This window comes from Gadus macrocephalus, chromosome 23 (genome assembly GCF_031168955.1).
Source record: "Gadus macrocephalus chromosome 23, ASM3116895v1".
Lineage (NCBI taxonomy): Eukaryota > Metazoa > Chordata > Actinopteri > Gadiformes > Gadidae > Gadus > Gadus macrocephalus.
The window spans coordinates 12681170-12703952 of record NC_082404.1 but is presented as its reverse complement, the minus strand read 5'-3'; the positions used below and the strand labels follow the sequence as shown (position 1 = coordinate 12703952).

Genomic DNA, 22783 nt, shown 5'->3' with positions numbered 1-22783 from the left:
AAAACCACTCTGATTCTAAATTAGCCCTGATTGGCTGTCATTGCTGTGTGTCCCGCACAGCTGAGACCACTCATCCCCACAAACACACACACACACACACACACACACACACACACACACACACACACACGCGCACACACACACGTGAATCATGTTTCACTAAACTGCTGAGTACTCTGTACCTAGCCAGGGCTGTTTTAAGAGTTGTGGTTTGTGTGTGTGTGTTTTACTCCCATCTGTCTTCATTTCAATGCCAAATAAATCTTCAGATGTATGAAGGGTAACAATATATCTTATGCTATATGGTACATAAAACATATGTGTCTGTGCTTGCTGTGTGAATGATAATGAAGGAGCCACTTTTTGTCCAAACCCTTTTTATTCTTTTATTCTATTGTCGTTTTTAGGCATCATATACTGTATAAGTTCAGCTGGAGGAATGGTGTTTGGTTTTATGCAGATGACGTGGCGGAGAATGTCTATCATGCATGTCAGTGCAACCGGTTTTCCAAAGAAGGCATGCTGGGTATCTCCCTGGCGTGTAAACTGGATCCATGTCTATAGGTCTTGGGTATGACCTCTGTCTAGAATATAGGTGCTGGTGGTGGTGGCAAACGATATAAAAAAAGATGTCTGGCATCTTCAAACGGAAAACAGCCACTCTGTCCTCCAAAGGCAGCTAGATCAGGTTTCTCTTTAAACGGAAACTCACTTCTTTAAAAGTGTGATTGAAGCCTTGATGCAAAAACATAAAACCCAGGCCTGTCTCTCACGCACGCAAACAAACGCAGTTCATGGGAGACATTCCCCATTTGTGATATCCTAGCACCATCTAGTGGTTGTTATAATTAAATTGAAGAAACGAGATATGGTTAGAAGAAAATCGAGCAAGACCGTGTGTGAGACTGTTGACATTTCATGATTAGATATAGATTCGAAATAACGTAAAAAAAAAGATCACCAATATAATTTAAGTGTTGAGAGGCAAAGTTAAATTTCACGATACACAAATCAGGCCAATGTTGAAGGCAAACATTGCTAATGTTTAAGCGAGGTAGATCACCCATAGTTCATCCCAATGACCTACCGAAGAGTTTAACAGTGGTTAGTAGCCCATAATATACAAGTCCAAATTAAATTAAACCATCTCCGGTTGGTGTTGATGAAGGGTTACTTGAGGGTGCTGTGGAGGTAGGCCTACATAAGACAAAAAACAAAGCTCTCAAGAGCACCGTCCCCCAGGGCTTATTTTAAGATAATAACCGATGGCTGAACATTATTCCTTACATAGTCCAGTGAAGTAAGAATTTTTTTGTTTGGAATGAGCCCTTTGTATCGACACAGAGGAAGTATGTGTGTGTGTGTGTGTGTGTGTGTGTGTGTGTGTGTGTGTGTGTGTGTGTGTGTGTGTGTTTGCGTGTGCCCATGGAGCGCTGTTAATTTCATAGTGGCTCTGAACCATTGGCTGAAATGGATATGCCTCTCGTCCTCGCCCCGCTCGGCAGTACATCTCCGAACCCCGTCCAGGCCTATGCTGACGACGTCCTTCTCGCATCAAGAGAAGAGAACGTGATTACAAACATGCTGTCACACACTGACCGCTTTCTGCAATGGTCTGGGCTTGAGGTCAAGAACAGCAAGTGCGCGGTGCTCTTTGAACGGCGCAACGGTGGCAACAGATGGTATAGGGCCAAGGATGACCACCCTCCCTCATTTTCAATAGCTGGCAACGAGATTCGTGTCTACGAAAGGCACGAAACTTACAGCTATCTCGTCATAAGTTTAATGTTGCAGGTGAATGGCAAGAACAGGTAGGAGACATCTACAACGAATATTCTGCTAGATTAATAATAATAATAATAATACATTTAATTTAGAGGCGCCTTTCAAGACACCCAAGGTCACCTTACAGAGCATATAGCAAAACAGAATAACACTCAAAAGAAGGGGGGGACCTCACTAACCACCACCAATATGTAGCACCCACTTGGGTGATGCACGGCAACCAATCGGCGCCAGAACGCTCACTAAGACTAGACTAGATTGGACTTCATAGATCAATGCCCCCTGCCGACCTGTATGAAACTTCAGGCAGTTCAGGACATAGCGCTCTCCAAATTCCAACACCTGGTTGCCAATGTGCACATTGCCAAAAAAACTTTGAAAGAACTGAACAATAAAACAGTACTACAGCTGGTGGGGAAATGGATTCATCTTAACACAACCACGACAAGGAGTATTATTTTCATGAAAAAATCAGAGGGGGGCTTGGGGTCCCCAACATCGAAGTCATCTATTGCGCATGCTGAACAACGACAACCTTACTGTTCGAGCAATGGCCCGGGGCTCATTGTTGCTGGACCTACGCAAACGCAAGATCCCCCTTGCCCCTCGTGGAGAACCAAGTTTCCTGGGCTTCATAAAGAAACCCAGCGGGAAGATGGACACCAGGGCCAAAGGTTTTGGAGTCGGCTCAGATTGGCCTGATCTGAATGATTTGTGTAATGACAATAACATACAGCTAAATTGGATACACCCAGCAGTTTCACATTCGTCGCTCCATAATCCAGCTGTTAATGCAGGCATTCTAAATTTTGTAATCAAAGCAAAACTGCAACCACTCCCGACTCAATCTAACCTTTCACTATGGTTTCCAAACCGTCATGAGCCATTCTGCCTATTGCATAACAATATACAATTGGAATCAACGGCGCACATATTGAACGGATGCCCCGCATTTAAAGGACTATACATTGCCCGTCACGATCGCATTGTTGACATTACAGCGAATGAACTACGCAAAGTACATGGACTAAGCACAATACATAAACGAAAAAATATAAATTAACTGGTTTAGACATTTCAATGATAACTCCCTGGAAGGTGTTCTTAGAGACTCTCCAAATACTCCTGACATTGTTGTTGTTGATGATCTTTTAAAAACCATTGTGTTTCTGGAAGTGGGTTGTTGCTTTGACCTGTATATGGACCTGTGTTTCTCTGAACATTTTTTAAAGTAGGCCTACCAGCCATTAATATATGCTTTAACGGTAGGTGGTATAGCACAAATCTAGTTGGACTAATTTATTGTAGCCTTGGACATGTTCATAGACACTGTGTTAGAGGAATGCAAATTGCTGGACTCAATAAGAAGATCTCTAAGCAAATAGCCAAGTACTGCTCTGTGTCAGCAATCATCGGCAGTCTGCATGTATGGAGAAGGCGCTGTTATCTCTACCCATGATACAACTTGAACTATACATGTATCTCTACTGATTCACTTGGTTGTGGTTACCTGCAAAGTGTTTGTGTTGTTTTGGACATAATAGGCCCTTTATTAATATTGGATGCTATGGTGTTGTAGTATTGGTCATTCCAAATAAATTAATCAAATGTGTGCGTGCGTGCGTGTGTGTGTGTGTGTGTGTGTGTGTGTGTGTGTGTGTGTGTGTGTGTGTGTGTGTGTGTGTGTGTGTGTGTGTGTGTGTGTGTGTGTGTGTGTGTGTGTGTGTGTGTGTGTTCCATTTATTTGAATAGTAGAATAATGTATCTATGTTATGTGTTATCATCTCAAGCCTTTAAACAATTAAGCAGATTTCCACTTGTGCTTAAAGTCCACCGCTGTTTTTTTAGGGCGTTAGAGGATTAAAATATTTATCAGAAATAGGAGGTATTGGTTGATGATAAGCAGACTTTAAAACAGCTGATTTCTGGGTGTGAGGACTTGCCTTGCCAGCAGGAGACCGAACAGAACACAGCATCGTTCAAGCCGTCCACAGTAACGTGCGGGTCCGTCCGCAACCAGTAGATGGCGCTATACGAGAGAATATACAAGGAAGTAGAGATGTGGATTCTGATCGTGGTTTGGGACAAAGAAACTACGTATTGGTATCGTTATCGCAAAGTATGAGTATGAATCACAGTATGAACACTAACAATGACATTTGGCAATTTATATATTGGTTTCTTTTGAAAAGCCGCACCTGTTGTTTCCAGAGGCGAAAGCCATGATGTGAACTATTCATCAAAAAGTTTAATATTTCGCTTGCGATCTTTTACATTCACACCCCACACCCCACACCCCACGCCTGAAGATATGTCAAACCGCTGCAACCAATTGTTAAGAGAGTTGAAAACCTGTCCTGTGACTCTTTGCTGTGCGCGTCTGGCATATGCCAAGTGATCAGGAGGACAGGAAGTCCCATAACAAGTTGGCTGACTGGCGTGATAGTTGTCTCCTTTCCTCTTTCGCTTTATTTTTATTTTTATTTAGATGTCTCATTTATTTTCGCGCAAAGATGAACAGACTTTTAAGGATCTTCCTCATCGTCGTGTTGTTGGCTTTGTCGTTTATGCTTGCAGTTTGGCTAAATAACGATCACTCCTATACACATGACCACCGATATGCTGAACTAAGCCTTATGGCAGGTATGATACCTGAAGAACAGAAAGAGTCAATTGTCTCGAAGTTCAACGGCAGCTCTCCATTGCCTCCTTGTCCCCCTACACCTCCCGGGCTGGAGGGTCCACTCAGGATAGAGTTCGAGTGGAGCCGGTCAATGAGCGACGTACGGAAAGCGAGTCGTGAAAATCTTCATGAGGGAGGTCGATTCAAGCCACTGGATTGCATCTCTCGGCATAAGGTAAAGGCCCGAAATGGCACTACGGTTGTGTCTTTTACACCTCTACACTGTTGGTTCATGCATGTATAAAAAATAATATAATTGATATTTTAATTAATATTTTTTGTATTAATGGTAAAGTTGTTCCAGCTGTTGAGACAGGTTATGTTAACGGGGTAACATGTAATTTAGTTTAAAAGTATTAACAGTAGCCTGAAGCCACATCTCAGTAATGTTGACATCACGCAGTAGGCCTATATAGTTTTGGTCTTAATTCTGTGTGTCAATGATGTTGACGTATGTGGGTGTGCTTACACGCGTGCTTTCTTGTGTGCTACCAAGCCAAGTGAAGTGGTGATCTTGATACAACTTTACACCCTGCTACTTCTGGATAATATATGCGTTTGTAACATAAACGATGTGTTAAGGGACAGAAATAACAAATAGCGTTTTCCTTCGATGGGTGAGGCAAGTATGATGATTCCTCCATGTTAGGCCGTTGTTCCTAATCAGCACAATGTGATTAACAATGTGTACTGGTCTCTCATGGTCATGGTCATGGCATGTCCACTGCTAGGTGTGGTCAAACTGACGCTCAGACTTTTAGTTAGATGAGTAGGGAAATATCCATATGTTAGAATAGTGCCCGGGACTGGGTTGGCGTGCTGTTGCACCCAAACTAAAATGAATAGGCAGGATATGCAAACATGGAGCAACGACCTGCCTGCTGCCTGGCCCTGCTTCACGTTTGCACATCCAGGGGTCTGGAAGCTCTCATACCCCTAATTCCATCGACCACATTATGTTCATGGTAGAATCCACTTTTTAAGTAAAGCAACCGAACATGCACATGCTCATGGGCTGGTTCTTGGTTTTCTTTGTAGCTGTTTTTGAATGATGAGCTCTTTCAGATCATTATAAAAGTACAATATCATCTATGGTTCACAATGATGTGGCACACTTTTAATCATAAAACGAAATATAAGTTACATTTTAAAACAATGACATTCATATTGGAAGGAATATTATTCTACATTATATCAAAACAACTCCCATTTCAATGTCATGTAACAGGCCCTTTTACAGCATATTTGCCCTCCAAAGAGAGAAGCCTTATTTCTCTTCAGTTTCTCTTCACACATTCTCGTTCAAAGTCCTTTTGACCATTACCTTCCACCACCACCACTATCTCCTCGCACTCCCAGGTGGCCGTCATCATCCCCTACCGCAACCGCAAGGACCACCTGAAGCACTGGCTCTACTACCTGCACCCCATCCTCAAGCGGCAGCAGGTGGACTACGGCGTGTACGTCATCAACCAGCACGGCGAGGGCACCTTCAACCGCGCCAAGCTGCTCAACGTGGGCTACGTGGAGTCCCTCAAGGAGTACGCCTACGACTGCTTCGTCTTCTCCGACGTGGACCTGGTGCCCATGGACGACCGCAACCTGTACCGTTGCCACGGCGAGCCCCGGCACATGGCGGCGGCCATGGACAAGTTTGGCTTCCAGATGCCTTACAAAAACTACTTTGGCGGCGTGGTGGCCCTCAGCAGGGAGCAGTACATGCGCATCAACGGCTTCCCCAATAACTACTGGGGCTGGGGCGCCGAGGATGACGACATGCACAGGCGCATCACCCTCAAGGGCATGGCGGTGTCCCGGCCCGACTCCAGGGTGGGCATGTACAAGATGGTGAGGCACCTAAGGGACACCCACAACGAGGTGAACCCGCAAAACCCGGGCCAGCTGCATAACACGGCGAGGACCATGGACACCGACGGGATCAACTCCCTGATTTACTCCCTTATCAAGATCGAGAAGGATGAGTTGTACACGATGATCGACGTGGACATCCATGCGCCGAATTGAGGGTGGGTGGGTGTAGGGTGTGTGTGTGAGTGTGTGTGCACGTGCGTGCGCGTGTGTGTGTGCGCACTATGGACACTGAACTGCTGTAGTTTGGATGAGACGCAGCCATTGCAAGCCGGAACTTTATTTATTTTTGGGATCTCTGGGTCTTCCTCGTTGGCCGGCATTTTGTGTCGTCGTGTTTTTTTTACAGATCGGCGTAACAGCTCAAGAGAGAAAAAAATGTCAATTGTCAATTTGTTGCGGCGGAATTTTCCCTTTTTCACTAAGGTTTTTGCATGAAGGGATATGTCAACTGGCACATACGCCATAAGCCAACTTATGGCAAGCAGGTCAAGATAACCCTCAGCCCCTCACAACAACATTCCATGAAAGGCCTTCTTAATCGCTGACTTCTTGGTCATGAAAGTCAACATTTGAATCTATCTTGAAATGGTTGGTGGTTTGCTCATTGCACAGGGCATGGATGCGTGCTTAAAAGAATAAATATATATATTAATATATTTCTATACACGTATAAAGCCAATTTGTATTTCCGTGTCTGAAATCCTTTACAAATTGAAATGTGTGCAGTGGCCGATGGCACTGTAAACACGTGTTGTTATTGATTATCATAAATAACAGTGTACTTCCTGTTGAAACAAGAGATCTGTCAGTAGCACCTTCTGCTTTTCTAGCCTTTAGATAGTCAAACTGCTTTTGTTTCTCTAGCCCCTGAAGCTCTAAGGGTTGGCAGATGTTGCATGAGCAAACAAGTTGTTTGCTTCATAAAAATGGTTTGGATGATTCAAGGACTCAAAAGGAAACATGGGGAAGTCATGCAGTTTGATAAAGAATCGGCCTGCATGTGTGTGTATGTGATATGTTAAGAATATTTTAATAATTTACTTTTATTTTGTAAAAGGTTTCTGACCCCACAAAAGAGGTGGGAAAGGTTATCAGTAGAAATAACCTTGTAACTGCCAAACCGTTTTATTTACATTTATTATTTTCCAGAAATCCAAACGCGATGATCTACTTGTGTTTAACACTCACACTTTAGAATACTCTTTGAGTGGATTGTAGGCCGACTGCTTGCAGTGAATCTCTGTGCCAAATTATGATTGTTCTGGTGTCATTGGTGCCAATTTGTTACATGTTTCTTTGTTTGCTTTGCTTTGTTTGAAGTAAAGGTTGTGGTTAAACATCTCAAAGCACCTACTGTGAATCAAATTGAACTAATCAGAAACTATTTAAAGACATTGTGTTTCTTGAAAGGAACAAAGTCAAGCAGCATTCGATTTGAACTTACTCACTATCTCTAGGATACCTATCCTGGTGATTGTCTTTCAATGTAGACTCGGTTACAAGGGTTCTTTGTATGCCTATTTATCACTCAGCACATCCGCTGTATCTATAGCATCCAAAACCAGTTTCTTCAAGGAAGTCTTTGTACCTGTTTAGCAACCTTAAACAAGTTCTTCGAGGTGCCAAATCCACACCTTTTTTGGAAAAGAAAAAAGGTAATAAATACAAAGAATTGTAGGTTTGATATAGGCATCTGTTCAATCTTTTACGAATATAATTTTAGGACAAAATATAAAATACCCAAAACATCCATGGTCAAATCACTAAATGGCAGGCTAGTGCTAATAATATATAGCGATAGTCCTATATAGGTGGTGCCGTTATTAGCTGGCCTCAAGATGGCAGTGTTGTTCAATGTCTATAGTTCTTCCTATCCTACCACGCTGCCTCGCCTGTGGCGAAATGCCCTCCCACGGTAAGCATCGATTATTTTTCTTAGCATTAAGAATCAAGTTGGAATTCAACTTTTATTAATGGCTGTGGCCCACTGAAGAGGTGACAGGATAGTGTAGGAGCGAGGGTTCTACCAACAAACTATTGCCATCAGTGAGCATCATACCTTAACCCTGGCTCAGAAATGATGACACAGTATTCAGTATTCACAGTATTCACTTGATAAATGCCATTTAAAGAAGACCAAAAAATAATTTCTCCCATAGGCCTGTAGTTGAAGAATAAAATAAAAAATCTATAGGCCTAACTATATGCATCACGTATGTGCCTTTGAAATATCGAAATATCGATCATTTTCTTTCGATGCCTCTTTATTATCACCAAGGCAACCCGTTTACAAGCTTCAACCCCACACCGCTGTAGTGTGAGCTGTTCAATGGAAGCCATAGCTCACCATCGCAGTATGTTGCACCCCCTTTTAAACACAGTCGCTTTTCTGACGATGAATTATTGACAAGCGGAAGTACTCGCACAGCCCTGTTCAGGGCTAAGCGGTGCTGCCATCATTGCGCTGAGGATACACTAGAGTAAGAGGGTATAATAAGCACAGAGGAAAGAGGAGAGCTACATATAAGGGGGGTCTCGGGGTTGCACAGGGTAAACCATTCAAACAAGGGGACCGTGAACTGAGGTGCTAAAATAATGGAGGATCAGAGCTGAGGTTTGGAAAGAGTATCTGGGGTGTGCAACTTACACTTGGAAAAATATTTTACCGCTAGGTCTGTGTGTGTGTGTGTGTGTGTGTGTGTGTGTGTGTGTGTGTGTGTGTGTGTGTGTGTGTGTGTGTGTTTCTTTGTGTGTTTGTTTATGTGTCCGCAAGCACGTGTGTGTTTTAGTGCGTGTGTGTTGTATCCAAACGCCCACGTGTGCGTCTGTCTGTGCGCACTTCTGTTTGTGTGCCCGTGAGTGTCCGTGTGTTAAGTCTTTGCGGCACCAGTATCACATCGCGTGCACATGTGTCAGCAACAGGAACCCCCCCCAAACACACACATACCCACGTTACCCCCGCCCTCCTGCCCAACCCCCTCTTTCCATTGGTTGACCTAGTGGAGTTACCATGGGAACGGGATTGCGGCGAAGCTGCCGTGCAGAATGCGGGGTGCAGCTCTGGATATGGAGCTTGGGGGCTCCGCCGATCGCACATCCACTCAAACCATCCAGGAGCCAGGATAACCTCTGCATCAGGCTGGATGCTCTCTGTGATTGTGCCGGACCAGCGCTGCGACCCGCCATCGTCAGATGGTCGCATGTTGTATGAGAGAGAGCATCGTCGTGTCATCGTATCATGTGCTCCCGTGCCCTCAGGAATCAATAGCTAGGGGTCTCTGGCTAATGGGATTAGTAATCGTTTCCTCTTGGATGTAGAAATATCCCATTTGTTTGCCCTCCGTTTCACGCAACTCCCATACACACACACACACACACACACACACACACACACACACACACACACACACACACACACACACACACACACACACACACACACACACACACACACACACACAGTACTTTAGCTTAGAAAAATGACTTCTTAGCTCAGTTCAACATTTGGAGTTTGCATCAAGACAGGCGACTTCAGATTCACAATAAATCCTTTTTATTCACACAGCCTCCCCTGCCTGTATTTCTATGTCCCTCTTTCGTTTGCTTCCCACCCCGTCCCTTATTCACTGTTTTGTATGGTGGCTTTGTTGTGTTGCACTGTGTGTCTGTGTCAATACCCTACACAGACACACACACTCACACACACACTCAAATAGCAACAACACATCAATTCAGACTTATATGCCAGTTCACTGCCACAGCATCCACAGTGTGTGCAGACACACACATGCACTCCCCCCTCCCCCCAATACACATTCAGAGCCTCGTCCCCCCCCCCCCCACCACCACCACCACCACCCAAACCCCCCTCAATCAGTGTCACCTCCTATGACATGTGGGCGCAGGGATGTCACCATATTATGTAAGGCTTTTAACCTGTAAGCGAGAGACACAGAGAGAGAGAGAGAGACGGACAGAGAGAGAGAGAGAGAGAGAGAGAGAGAGAGAGAGAGAGAGAGAGAGAGAGAGAGACGGACAGAGAGAGAGAGAGACGGACAGAGAGAGAGAGAGAGAGAGAGAGAGAGAGAGAGAGAGAGAGAGAGAGAGAGAGAGAGAGAGAGAGAGAGAGAGAGAGAGAGAGAGAGAGAGAGAGACGGACAGAGACGGACAGAGAGAGAGAGAGAGAGAGAGAGAGATACTAATAGAATGATTTGTTTTTCCTTTTTTGCGCTGCACCAAACCCAGTTCCTGGCAACGCGACAGATGGACACCGATTCCCCGGGGCAAGTTATACATGCGCACCACGTCAACATGCGAGTCCTGTTTAGCATGACAAAGCCCTACCCCCCTGTTCATATTCCGCTAACTCATAGGCGCACACTTAACGGACAGAAACACACACACACACACACACACACACACACACACACACACACACACACACACACACACACACACACACACACACACACACACACACACACACACACACACACACACACACACACACACACACACACACACACACACAAGCGTACACAGCTTCTTTATTGATACACACAGCTGAGAGTCACGCAGCGCTGTGCGCAACCTTTCATTGTTGCCGGGCCGGCTGTAAACACTCACGCCTCCACTCCGGTGCGGACCAGAGTGCACCGCAGGCAGCAACACATTCATCATGCGTCCGTCTCCGTCGATGCCAGACTATCAATAGGCTGTGTTATGACCTGATCTGTTTCAGAGGACCAGCAGACCATAGCCAAAGTCTCCAGGGGGAAACGGAGCCACAATAGGGAGCCACCACGCTACAGCATGTCAACAAATAGCATCAGTCCACCTTATATCTCTCTCTCTCTCTCTCTCTCTCTCTCTCTCTCTCTCTCTCTCTCTCTCTCTCTCTCTCTCTCTCTCTCTCTCTCTCTCTCTCTCTCTCTCTCTCTCTCTCTCTCTCTCTCTCTCAGGTGGAATGTGTGCTCATAAAGAGTCTGGGGTGGGCTGGTTTGTCAGCACAAACAAAGGAGTTTATTAATTAAATATCTGAGAACGGAATGATTTCCACTCTCAACAGCAAACGAAACAAAATCACACACACACACACACACACACACACACACACACACATTTAGAAGAAGAAAATGTGCATCATTCCAGTGGCCCAGATTCATAAATACTTACGTTCCACTTTACAATAAGGGTGATTAACCATCAATTGAAATTAGTTAATGCAGTAATAATCATTAACTAACAATTAGATTATGTGTCAAGTAAACATTTAGTAATGGTGTTCATGTTTTCTTATGTTGTTCATGTTAACAAAGGTATTAATTTATATATTATTTGATAGGGTTAGGGTTAATGCTAACCCTAACCCTTACCCTATATTATCATGCTGAATACTGCTTAACTAATGTAAATTAATGGTTAACTTAATGGTTAAATGAATGCACCCTTTTTGTAAAGTGTCACCAAACTTGAAAAGTTAAAAAAAAATACATAAAAAACTGATTATACAGTGAAAGGTGTCCACAGTTGTACCATAACCATCATCTAAAAAAAAAGCACAACTTCAAGATTGAGATCAGATTCCGTCTTGCCTTAACACATTAAGACCCTCACATTATCTGATTCTCCAGAAGTGTACAAAGATAATTCCAGTCCTATCATATGACTGGTAGAACTCGAGCATATTGTCAGAAAGACCTGCACAGTAGATTATTTCCATTGATCAGATGTCTTGAAGAAGGAAGAAATTGCAATGGAGATGAAAAGAGATGGAAACGACTTTGTATCCTCTGGTTACATCACTGAATGGCTTACAAAGGCCTTTTTCAGGCAGAGCACCCAACAGTTTGAAACAGTCAGTGCTTAGTAAGGCTGTACACAGCAGTTTGTCTTATTCCAAAATAGATAAATAAAACCAACTGCCACTCCCGCCCACAAAAAGAGGCTCTCAAGAAAAAACAACGCTGTTGTCTACAGTAATGTCAACCTACATTCAAATCTCACACACATCTCTGGTGTTTTTTCAAATCAAAAGTGGAAGAATCTTGTTCTTTCAAATGAGGGTGGAATACTGACGATGCGGATGCAGGGAGGAGGGAAGTGCGATTTAATCTCTGTGTGTGTTTTTCGGCATAGTTTTTGAGGCAGATTGGAAAGAATTCATATAAAAGAACCAAGTTAAACCAAATAAATCGGTAGTTTACCACAATCAATTTACAACACTGATTTAGTCTGAATGTTTGGCCAACGCCTATGATCAACTGAACTTTCAATTGAAAGGAAGGGGTACAGATTCCCTCCTATCTGGGGAAAATAGCCCATTGGGAAGCTGGTGCATTCACAGTTGACGTCCATGCAGTGTTAGTAAAGAAGCCAGAAGCTAGAAAAACAAAGTTTAAAACCAGTGCCAGAAGACATTTTTAAATAGGGCAAAAGCATGTTCTAAGTGTAATTCTTCCCCCCAGAGACGAAAGTCCCTCAGGGTTTGCTACAAAAAGAGAGTTCAAAAGAGTCCAAAAATTGAATAATAATGTGTTGTTGTTGTGTATAAATGTAGCATCCTTCAGGATTAAAGGAGTTTCCCTGACTGTTGTTGCCTTGGGGGTTTCGCTAGTTAGAGAGGCAGAGAGTTAGAGAATGTTTGAGAAGGGGGGGGGGGGGGTGCATTAATGTGTATGTGCAATTCAGAGCACCATTGCAGCTGTGCAGTTTTTGATTATTGCAATGATTTCCATTGGCAAGAATTCCTTGGTGGTCCATCCAAGCAATAATGACATTCCAACAGATTTATTCCCACAATACAATGTGATTTAAACCGAGCTCTCACTCCGCCAGGCAGCTGATCCCCATCCAGGATAACCACACTGAACGAAAACAAAAACAAAAGGATGGATCTGTCAGTTCAGGGAAATGCCTTCTCTCCCACTGAGGAAGGATATCACAGCAGATGTAAGGCAGGGGATGCTTCCATACAAGGATAGTCGCCCTGCTGGGAAGTGGGAGATAGTCGAAGATTTGAATCTCCCAGTTCTTAATGTGTATGCTAATATGCCAGTATGCGTTCTCTGTGATAGACCTACTTCAAAAAAGAACTATATATTGCCTTTCAAAAAACGGGTCAGTCCCACTAAATCTGTTGGGACTGTTTTATGAAAAGAGGATCAGAAGTTGGATCTATAATATCAGAGGGTTAGCAGGTCGTTTGTTACAGTTCAAATGACAAATAAACGGCTTCAATTTGATCAGGCCCTATCGTCCACAAATCTAGTCGTGTCACGCAAAAGTCGTAAAAAAAGGTGCAGTAAAATGTGAAAAAAAAGAATTGCCTGGAAATGGAGATAGCAAATCAAAACAGCTCTTCCATTCAGTACTTCCAAGTCAGCGGATTGTCAAGAGTTAACCTCTCAAGCTCCCAGGGTTTTCAAACAAATGCTCATAGACCAGTTTTTGGCATGTACCTGTGACTTTCACAAGTGAAGTAGAAAAAAAGAACTTGAGAGGCTCCTGGAGACGGCCGTGACCCAAAACATTTGGGAACAGCTTATTTTTTGAGGATGTTTGAGGAATTTATTGGCCGTTGACTCCGGAGTTCAACATTTTCCTCGTCTGGGGAAAAACACTTGTCTCGGTCGTAACAGCAGTCTAGAGATATATAAATGTAGGTCCAGAGGGGGGGGCGGGGGGGGGGCGGGACAACGGCTCCCCGCTGAGGCAAACTACTTCCTGTGGGCGGTACCCCTGAAGCGTTTCCCGGTTTGTTCTGTCCGGAGCGCCGTACTGGCACTTTGGAGACGGGGATTCTCGTGCGTGCGGGGGGAGGAGCCTGGGTCTTTGGTTGCGCGGCGCTGGCTTCCAGGACGGAGGGGAGGGACGATTGGCTGACGGAGTGCGGCGGCGGCGGGGACTGCCGGACGCTCAGGGGGATCTTGGAGTCCCGGGGCAGGCTGGTGCTCCCCTTCAGCGAGCGGAAGGACGGGGGCGACGAGGAGGACGACGGCGGGGTGGTCTGCGAAGAGGGGCTGAGTTTGTATTCGGTCGAGGGGGACGGCGTGCTGGACAGGTCGTCCTCCTTGTCCTCCTCCTCCGGGTCGTTGTAGAGGTCGTAGAGGTTGTCCCCTGAGCAGCTGTCCCGCGACAGGATGATCCTCTCGCTGCGCTGGATCCCCTCGTCGACCGGCGTGGCGGTGGGCGTGGCGGTGGGCGTGTCCCAGTACCCCTCGTCGCTGAGCAGCTCCTTCTCGCCGGGCGAGGTGGGCTGGCGGGCGGCGTACGTGTGATGGTGGGCCGCTGGGGGGGGGGGCTTCGCCGTGCCGCGGCTCCCTGCCGCTCCGACCACGGGGATCTTGCTGAGGCCCAGGGTCTTCACCTGGGGGGTCTTGCGGTCCCTGACGGACAGGGCGGTGGTGGCTCCCTGGTGGGGTCTGAGAAGAGCCGGGGAGTTGTCCCCGGTGGAGGGCAGCATGTGCCACAGCCCCTGCATGTCGGCGTCGTCCACCCCTTCCGGGCTGGCCATCTCCTCCCCTCCTCCCATGTAGGCGACCACGCCGCTGCCCGTCACGTGCTCCGGCTGCGGGGGGGAGACCTGCGCCCGGGACGGCAGCGAGGGCGGCGGCGAGCTGGCGATGGAGGAGAAGGCGGAGCGGGTCAACTGGGAGGAGGGCAGCGGGCGCCTGGCCGGAGATCCCTGAGAGGTGGGCGCCGTTCTCCTGCCCGTGGCTCCTTCCTCCGCGCTGGCGCCGTTCCCGTTGCCGTTGCCGCCGCCACCGCCGCCGCTGCTGCTGCTGCTGGTGCCGCTGCCGCCGTTGGCCCCGCTCAGCACCTCCTCCTCGGTGTCGGCGATGATGTCGCCGCAGCCGGTGAGCGAGTCGAAGCTCTTGAGCGAGGTGACGTCGGTGAAGAGCAGCGAGCAGAGGCGGTCCACCGACGGCTCCGACGGCGGGTCGGCCGCGGCGGCACCGCCGCGGCGCTCCGGCTGCGGCGTGGCGAGCGACGCGGCGCCCCCGGAGCCGGCACGGGCCTCGGGGCCTCGGGGCTCGTGCAGCGGCGAGTCGGTGGGCGTGTAGGGGAAGGCGGGGCTGGAGGAGTCGGCGCCGGCGTCGTCCGCCGAGGCGGCGAACTGCGGCGAGACGCTGCCGGGGGAGGAGTCGTGGGTCTGGTGGTGGGCACACGGCTCGGGGTCCGAGGCGTCCTCCAGGGGCCGGTGAGGCAGGGGCTCCAGGGTCAGCGTGATGTCCGCCCCCTGCTCCACCTGGGCGACCTCCACCTCCCGGGCCTCGTCCGCCGGCGCCGCCCCCTCCCCGCCGCCGCCGCCGCCCCCGTCCGCCTCGCTCGTCCTATCCCGGCCGCGTCTCCAGCGCATGCTGCTGAACAAGCCCTTCAGGCCCCGCCCCCGCCGGGCCAGCCCCGCCCCCCCGCTCTCGGCGGTTCTCAGGCTGCCGCGGCGGAGGAAGGAGAAGAAGCTGAAGGACTTGCTGAGCGACCGTACGGGCACGGCCTCCAGGCTGCCCCCGACGCCTCCGCCGCCGCCGCCTCCTCGTCCTCCACCTCCTCCCCCCAGTGCCTCTCCGCTGCCCGGGCCGTCGGGCCCCGCGGGGAGCCCGTCGTGGGTCTTGCTCCGCACCAGCTCCACAGGGACCGCTGGTTCCGCCGCCGCCGCCGCCGCCGCCGCCGTTGATCCGTGGCCGTTCTCGGAGGAGGAAGGATTCCCGTTGCTCACGGCTCCTTTGTTCCTGAAGGAGAAGAAGCCGGCCATCCCCGAGCCGGTGCGTCGCTTGCCGAAGAGCTTGAAGGCGGCTTTGTTGATCTTCCCCGTGGGCTGGGGGTCAGCGGGGGGCTCCCCGCACTCCGACTGCACCTCCATTACCGAGCACTCCGACCGCTTGATCGCTCCCACACACTCGCTCACGCACGCACGCACACACACACACTCCTGCTCCCTCTCCTTTCTGGTTTCGATCTGTGCAGTGCGCACACACACACTCTCTCTCTCTCTCTCTTGCGGGCGCGCGTGCTCCCCTCTCTTTCTCTCATTTGCTGCCTCTGTCTCGTTCCTTATCCCTCTCTCTCCAGCTCTCGCTCTCTCTCTCTCTCTCTCGCTCTCTTTCAGCCCTGCAGTCTGCTGCTCTTTCACTCCCACTCTGGCTTGCTCTAACGCCTGCCTGCTGCTTTTCTCTCTCCCTGCCTCCCTCTATTCCTCCCCTCAATCCCTCCTCCCATGCCTTCCCCCCTCCCTCACTGGCTGTTGCGCTCTCTCTCTCTCTCTCTCTCTCTCTCTCTCTCTCTCTCTCTCTCTCTCTCTCTCTCTCTCTCTCTCTCTCTCTCTCTCTCTCTCTCTCTCTCTCTCTCTCTCTCTCTCTCTCTCTCTCTCTCGCCCAAACACTCAGGGACACATTTACACACACACGCTGGGTGCTGCTGCTCGCTGTAGCCATGGCAACTCGGTGGGCTAAGCAGCTTTCGTCAGAGCTGGCAGAGTGCCAAGCCCCCCTTTTCCTCTCCTCCCCCTTTCTATCCATCACCTCCTCTATGCCTCCGTCTACTCCTTCATCTCCTCGCATCCTTCACATGTATCGATTCACCGAAAGACTGCTCAAATTATTTATCGCTTATTGCTTGTGAAACTTGCATTCCCTCCTCTTAACCTGCAGAGTGTGTGTGTGTGTGTGTGTGTGTGTGTGTGTGTGTGTGTGTGTGTGTGTGTGTGTGTGTGTGTGTGTGTGTGTGTGTGTGTGTGTGTGTGTGTGTGTGTGTGTGTACTGTGAGTGGAATAGAGCATATAGGCACATGCCCATATGTTCGGATTACCTCATTTTGGTAGATTATGCGTGCGTTGACTGGAGTCATGCTGGGCCTCCCTAGAAGTCTGACACGTTCCACACTGAAGCTTCTTCAGTGTGTCTGTGTCGGCCCACTTAGTATTGCTTTTATACTGCTACATAAAGTGTTGTCGCGACTCCAAGGATACACTCACTTTGCAATACAGGTTCAAGAGCGACTGGTAGTACACGTGTGCTGTGTGTGTGTGTGTGTGTGTGTGTGTGTGTGTGTGTGTGTGTGTGTGTGTGTGTGTGTGTGTGTGTGTGTGTGTGTGTGTGTGTGTGTGTGTGTCCCTCTACAAGTTCCTCCGCTAGATTTGGGCCAGATGCACAGCCCATATGGCGCTCCCCCCTCCCCCCATATGGCCCCCGACAGCAGACCAGGTGTCACAGAACCATGACAACACGTCTAACTGTCATCCTATCATCCCAAGGGGAAATGGAAATGAGACGAGATGGGTGAGAGAAGGAGGGAGGAGGCAGGGAAAAAGAAGAAGAAGCAGGTCACAGCTTCTCCTTCAAGTGTCGGTGCTCTCCGGGTGTTTTTTAAGTTTCCATGTTTTCTGAATAATAATAAGCGTTTAAACGCCAAAGCCTTTAGCGAAACATTAGTTACACTGTTAGTTTGCAGCCTAGCAACCAGTGGTTTCCCTTCGGGGCATGTGAGAAACTTGAAGGACGTCCACTGCATGAAATACATACAGTATATAAGCCTTTTCTGTTTTCTTATGTCATGTTGCGTCCAAAGGAATTCAGCCTAAATACGCAAATGGTTCAAGCCAAACTGCTTTAGTAAGAAAATCAAGGATAAGGATTCTGCTCCTTTTGTTCATGTTCTTCCCCAATGGTGAATGCTAATGGCTCGCTCACTTCATTCCTCTTTTTTCCTCTTTCCCTGTGCTTCCCAAGATACTCGTCCTACTTTTCAACTTTGGACTCAACCGAGTTCTCCTGAAATCATATTCTATTCATTGCTCTTTTCTAAATCTATTTTCTCTATTGTACCATCCCAGCAGCCCCCCCCCCCCCCCAACAACATAAATCTCCCTGGTACCCCGACCCACTTACCAACCCCCTCGTCGTCTCTCTGCTCCACCCCCGCACCCCCCCCTCGTCTCCTCACTCTCTCTGTCTCTCTCCCCCCCTCTTCTTCCTCCTTCCTCCTCGCAGTGGGTACTTGTCTTCCACTCCATTGCCATCGAACAATGTCTGCATTCATCCACCCCCCCCCCCCCCCCTCACCCCCACACACACACACACACACACCATCACAGACACACACATATGGAAAAAAAACACACATACAGACACACACACATACACATTTACACACACACACACACAGACACACACAAACAACACACACAAACAATAAGAATCACACACAGGCACACAAACACGCACAAAGACAGTCCAGACAGCCTGGAACTTTTAACTGTGTGTTTGGCAACCTAACACACACACCCACACACACACACATGATTTTCAAAGGTCTTCCCCCAAGAGTGAAGCGTCAACTCGTGTCTAACTTGAAAGCAGGTCCCCTACTCGGTTAGTCTGGAACCACCCCCCCCCCCCCCCAACCCCAACCCCTCTTCCCTTCCAATCAGTCATCCGATAAAACCTAAATGAGTCGATAGACCATGTGGCTTGGCTATAGCATAGCATCCATGCCGGTTCGATTACAATCTGCTCATCCATAGAGCGGTTGGTATTGTGGACGTTGGCCAGCCAAGATCTGACAACTCATCTCCCTATATGTGACGAGAGGGGGGTCCAAGTGGGTCAGGTTGCTGGAGGAGTGAAGGAGGGAGGGCAGATGGTATGCATATTGAGGCGGACGGATGGATACGGATGTGTGACGTACATTTAGAGATAGTGGATCTGGTTGGAGACTTTTGCTGACTTTTGAATGGTTTGCTCATTGATTTGAGCCACGCTACACGCAAAATAAATATTCCAGGGCGACGTGCAACACGCATCGTAAACGACCCTATATATTTATTTTTGTTCTACAGTTAGAAACCTATCTCTGTTCCACATGTAGTTAAATTAAAAGTACTCCATCAACATTATACTCAGGTTGAAAGAGGCTGCTCACACTGTATGAATAACACTCATGATTCATCATCATCCTGTTCGTATAGTGTCTTCGTCATCAAAGTCCTTAATCATAAACCTGTTGGTTAAGCTGGGTGTTGATCGAGTTCATGTTGACTTTTATCGGCAGCCTAGTCCAACAGAAAACTTGCTTTATCTTTGCAGGCTGAACGGCTTGCATGAATAATACTGTCAGTAAAACATAAATACTTAAAACTCAATACTTTAAAGGGGCAGATGAATGTTGTGAATCAAAAAATGGAATAGCTGCTCTGCTTTGGTAGTGCAGTTAAAGTATCACATTGTCCCACAATAGAGAATCACCAAAGTAGCTCACAATAGTACAAGAGTACAATAGTACATATAGTACAATGAGGACAGTACTTGAGTCTATTTGCTCAAGACCCCCCCCCCCCCCCCCCACACACACACACACACGTCACACACACATTCACACCGACTCTCTCGCCTTCTCTTTCCTTCTGTCTGGTGGTGGTTTTCATTTCGGTCCCCTGGGTGAAGCTGTGCACTTAATGGGACAGTTAGAGGACACTGCTGTTAGAGACATGCTTAGAGCTACCCTCTCTTCTCACTTCTCAGGCTCTCTATGTATGTGTATGCAGATCAGTATCTGTTTGTGTGCGCGTGTGCGCGTGTGTGTGTGTGTGTGTTTGTGCGTGTGTGTGTGTATAGGGACGAGTGAGATCGATGAATGGATAGATTGGAATCTATTGAAGTGTAGGTGTGACAGGGGTTATTGTATTAACAGCTCAAGCCTTGCAGAGTTAATGGCACACTTATGTTACGGAGGGAATGTGACACGATACAATCCAAGTAGAAATTAGGTCGAAAAATAGAAAAGATTAAGCTGTACGGTGTGTGGGAAAAAGAACAAGCCCATGCATTTTTGATTTCATGCATTTTGAAAACAGGAAACAAGAGCATGATTGGCATATGGAGAAACACAGGAGCAGACTAGGGTTGGAGACTTGTGGATCAGATGAAAATTCTCATATACACAATCACACACACACATACACACACACACAGCTTGATTTAATCTCACACCACCAGCCCCCCTGGAGTTAGATTAAGTGATGACCAGGAACCATAAAGCTGGTGAGGGAATGTGTGTGTGTGTGTGTGTGTGTGTGTGTGTGTGTGTGTGTGTGTGTGTGTGTGTGTGTGTATATGCATGCATGTATGTGTCTGTGCGTGCATGTGTGCATGTATATATGAGTGTGTGTGTGTGTGTGTGTGTGTGTGTGCATGTGTGCGTGCATGTGTGTGCGTGTGTGTTTACAATAATAATCTCCACAGGATTACCCTCCATGCTCCATTGTTCCAACGGCAGTCAACAAGGATATTTAGTGGCTCTTGCTGAGCACAGACTTTATGGTGGGTTTTACATCAACCACCCCCCTATGAGCACCTGTAAACACTTCTCCGCGGGCGCCACTCCGGATGGCAAACAGAACCCGTACAAACACTGGGAGTTTCGTACGACATTCCGATTCATGTATCTCTAAGCCCTTAAGACTGACCTGCCGTACCCTTTAAGGCTGACCACGCCTCTGAGAAGAATAGAAAACTGAATGGAATACTGTGCCATGAACAAATATGACCATATACACAAACACAAGGTTATGCAGTACAAAGTTATACATTAACAAGTACACTGACAAGAAATCGGGTAAAATAATCATCCCAAAGGCACAGAGATTATTATGATTCTGTGAGACGATATCCTTCTTAATTTACACAGTAAGAGTGTGGGCTGGGTAAGTGGACAGTGGTGTGCACACATAAACACGCACATACGTTCAACCACGGCCTTCGATCTCACCGCATTCCAAGTGACATCGTGGTCCTTGGTTCTCATCCATGTGTCTTTTCCTGTGTGTTAACTGCGTATCCTTTCCTTTGTGCCTGGGTGGAGTACTTTTACATAACAGCTGTAGTCTTGTAAATGATTCAGTCTGTTGAACAGCCCTATTCCCCTGTTGAAGGCCTCTGAATATTTCATATGTGATAACATGTAGAAGCAGGCCAGGCTACAGAAATTACCTCATCGGGAAAAAGCGATGGGAGGTCTAGCTGTACTCGGCCTCGCTTTGGGTGAGCCTCAAGAAGAGTATTTGTGTCATGTGTGCCGATGAGCCCTGTCAACGCCATGCCATGGTTATTAGGCCAAAAAGGAAACCCAGACACAACATTCCCAACATTTTTCAGTAGTCCCCTATATTTTCCAGCTTATAGCATTAACATATTAAAGCATGCACCGTACCATAAACCCATTAAACCTCAAATTAGTACAAAGGCTTTTTAGTATGGGAATTATCAGAGATTCAGAGATTTAAAGGACACGGCTGAACAGTTTAATAAAGACAGGACCTTCCACCAAGGGCCACAAGTACAATGAGTATATTTGCAAGCATACTGCCAATTTACGTCAGTGTGACTTCTAAGCCACTCACCTGGACTACAGCATGATTGCATAATAGAAAAAATGATTGCAGCACAAAAGCAGAACCAGGTAAATACACAGAGAAGTACAGTTGTAGGTGTGAGGGTCTCTCCTCAATGCTGTTTACGTTATGTAACCATGGGAGGAGTCCTCAGAAATAGACTAGATGCCTGCCTGGCGCGGACTGAACTTCTTTAAATTCTTACAGTTTACACAAGATATGAGCCGGATGAAAATGTATTGGAATTTGCTTCCCGTTGCCACACATGTATGGGCTCTCCTTTCAACATTGATGTATATTCGTTGACAAGGTAACACAGGCCTGCATCTCTCATCTATATTTTAATATAGTTTGTATCGATAACAATCCGATTAAGAAGGGGGCAATTGTATGATTCCAATCGATTGAATATCAAATCCTCGTCAACCCCTGTCTGCTGACGTCCAACTGACAGACCGGTTCCGGTTCTATAGTGCGGCTCTCGATCCATACAATAAATCAGTTACTGACACACAAATTGCAACTAATAAATACTGAATGAGGAATGGAAAGATCCAGACGTAATGCAGGGAATTGATTTTTGTTTAACCCTGAAAAAATCAGTATAACCAAGTACCTTAGTTTTGAATTCAATTTTATTTCAAATATATTTATTTTGTCATGGGAATATGATAATGTGATAACGTTGCTACCTACGATAACTTATGATGTGAAGGTTAGCTCAGGAGCCGATTCGACTCTTCCATGATATACGTATCATGAAGATATTGATATGATATGAAGGCGTTGAATTTATGCAGGAGTATGATGTGTACATATCGTTACACACAGTCATACAGCTCAAGGTTGTTTAAGAATGATGAGGATCAGAATCCAGGGAGGGAGTTTACATAATATAGTATGTGTGTGTGGTTTGTGGCTGGTTTAAGCAACCTCACCTGTCCTGGGTCAGACTGATTACTCTGGGTGAGGCTGCACACCTGTGGCGCATTGACTAATCAAGGCACACAAGATAAGCCAGCCGTTAACACACACAGAGAGCTGAGCCATCAGCAGGT

At 47.2% G+C, this 22783-nt stretch overlaps 2 protein-coding genes and 1 long non-coding RNA gene across 3 annotated transcripts; 1 reads left to right on the top strand and 2 right to left on the bottom strand.

Annotated features, from left to right (window-relative positions):
- Positions 1-3397: 3397 nt before the first annotated feature.
- LOC132452446 (uncharacterized) lies at positions 3398-4578 on the bottom strand. Its single transcript, XR_009524325.1, has 2 exons — positions 4438-4578; positions 3398-3814 (listed from the first exon to the last, which is right to left on the bottom strand). It is a non-coding gene; the product is annotated as an uncharacterized LOC132452446 (long non-coding RNA).
- LOC132452445 (beta-1,4-galactosyltransferase 2-like) lies at positions 3829-7730 on the top strand. Its single transcript, XM_060045082.1, has 2 exons — positions 3829-4643; positions 5828-7730. The coding sequence occupies exons 1-2, from the start codon at positions 4173-4175 to the stop codon at positions 6491-6493; spliced, it is 1137 nt and encodes a 378-aa protein (XP_059901065.1). The 5' UTR covers positions 3829-4172; the 3' UTR covers positions 6494-7730.
- A 3609-nt stretch (positions 7731-11339) lies between these two features.
- amer2 (APC membrane recruitment protein 2) lies at positions 11340-16567 on the bottom strand. Its single transcript, XM_060045075.1, has one exon. The coding sequence runs from the start codon at positions 16200-16202 to the stop codon at positions 13884-13886; it is 2319 nt and encodes a 772-aa protein (XP_059901058.1). The 5' UTR covers positions 16203-16567; the 3' UTR covers positions 11340-13883.
- Positions 16568-22783: the final 6216 nt, after the last annotated feature.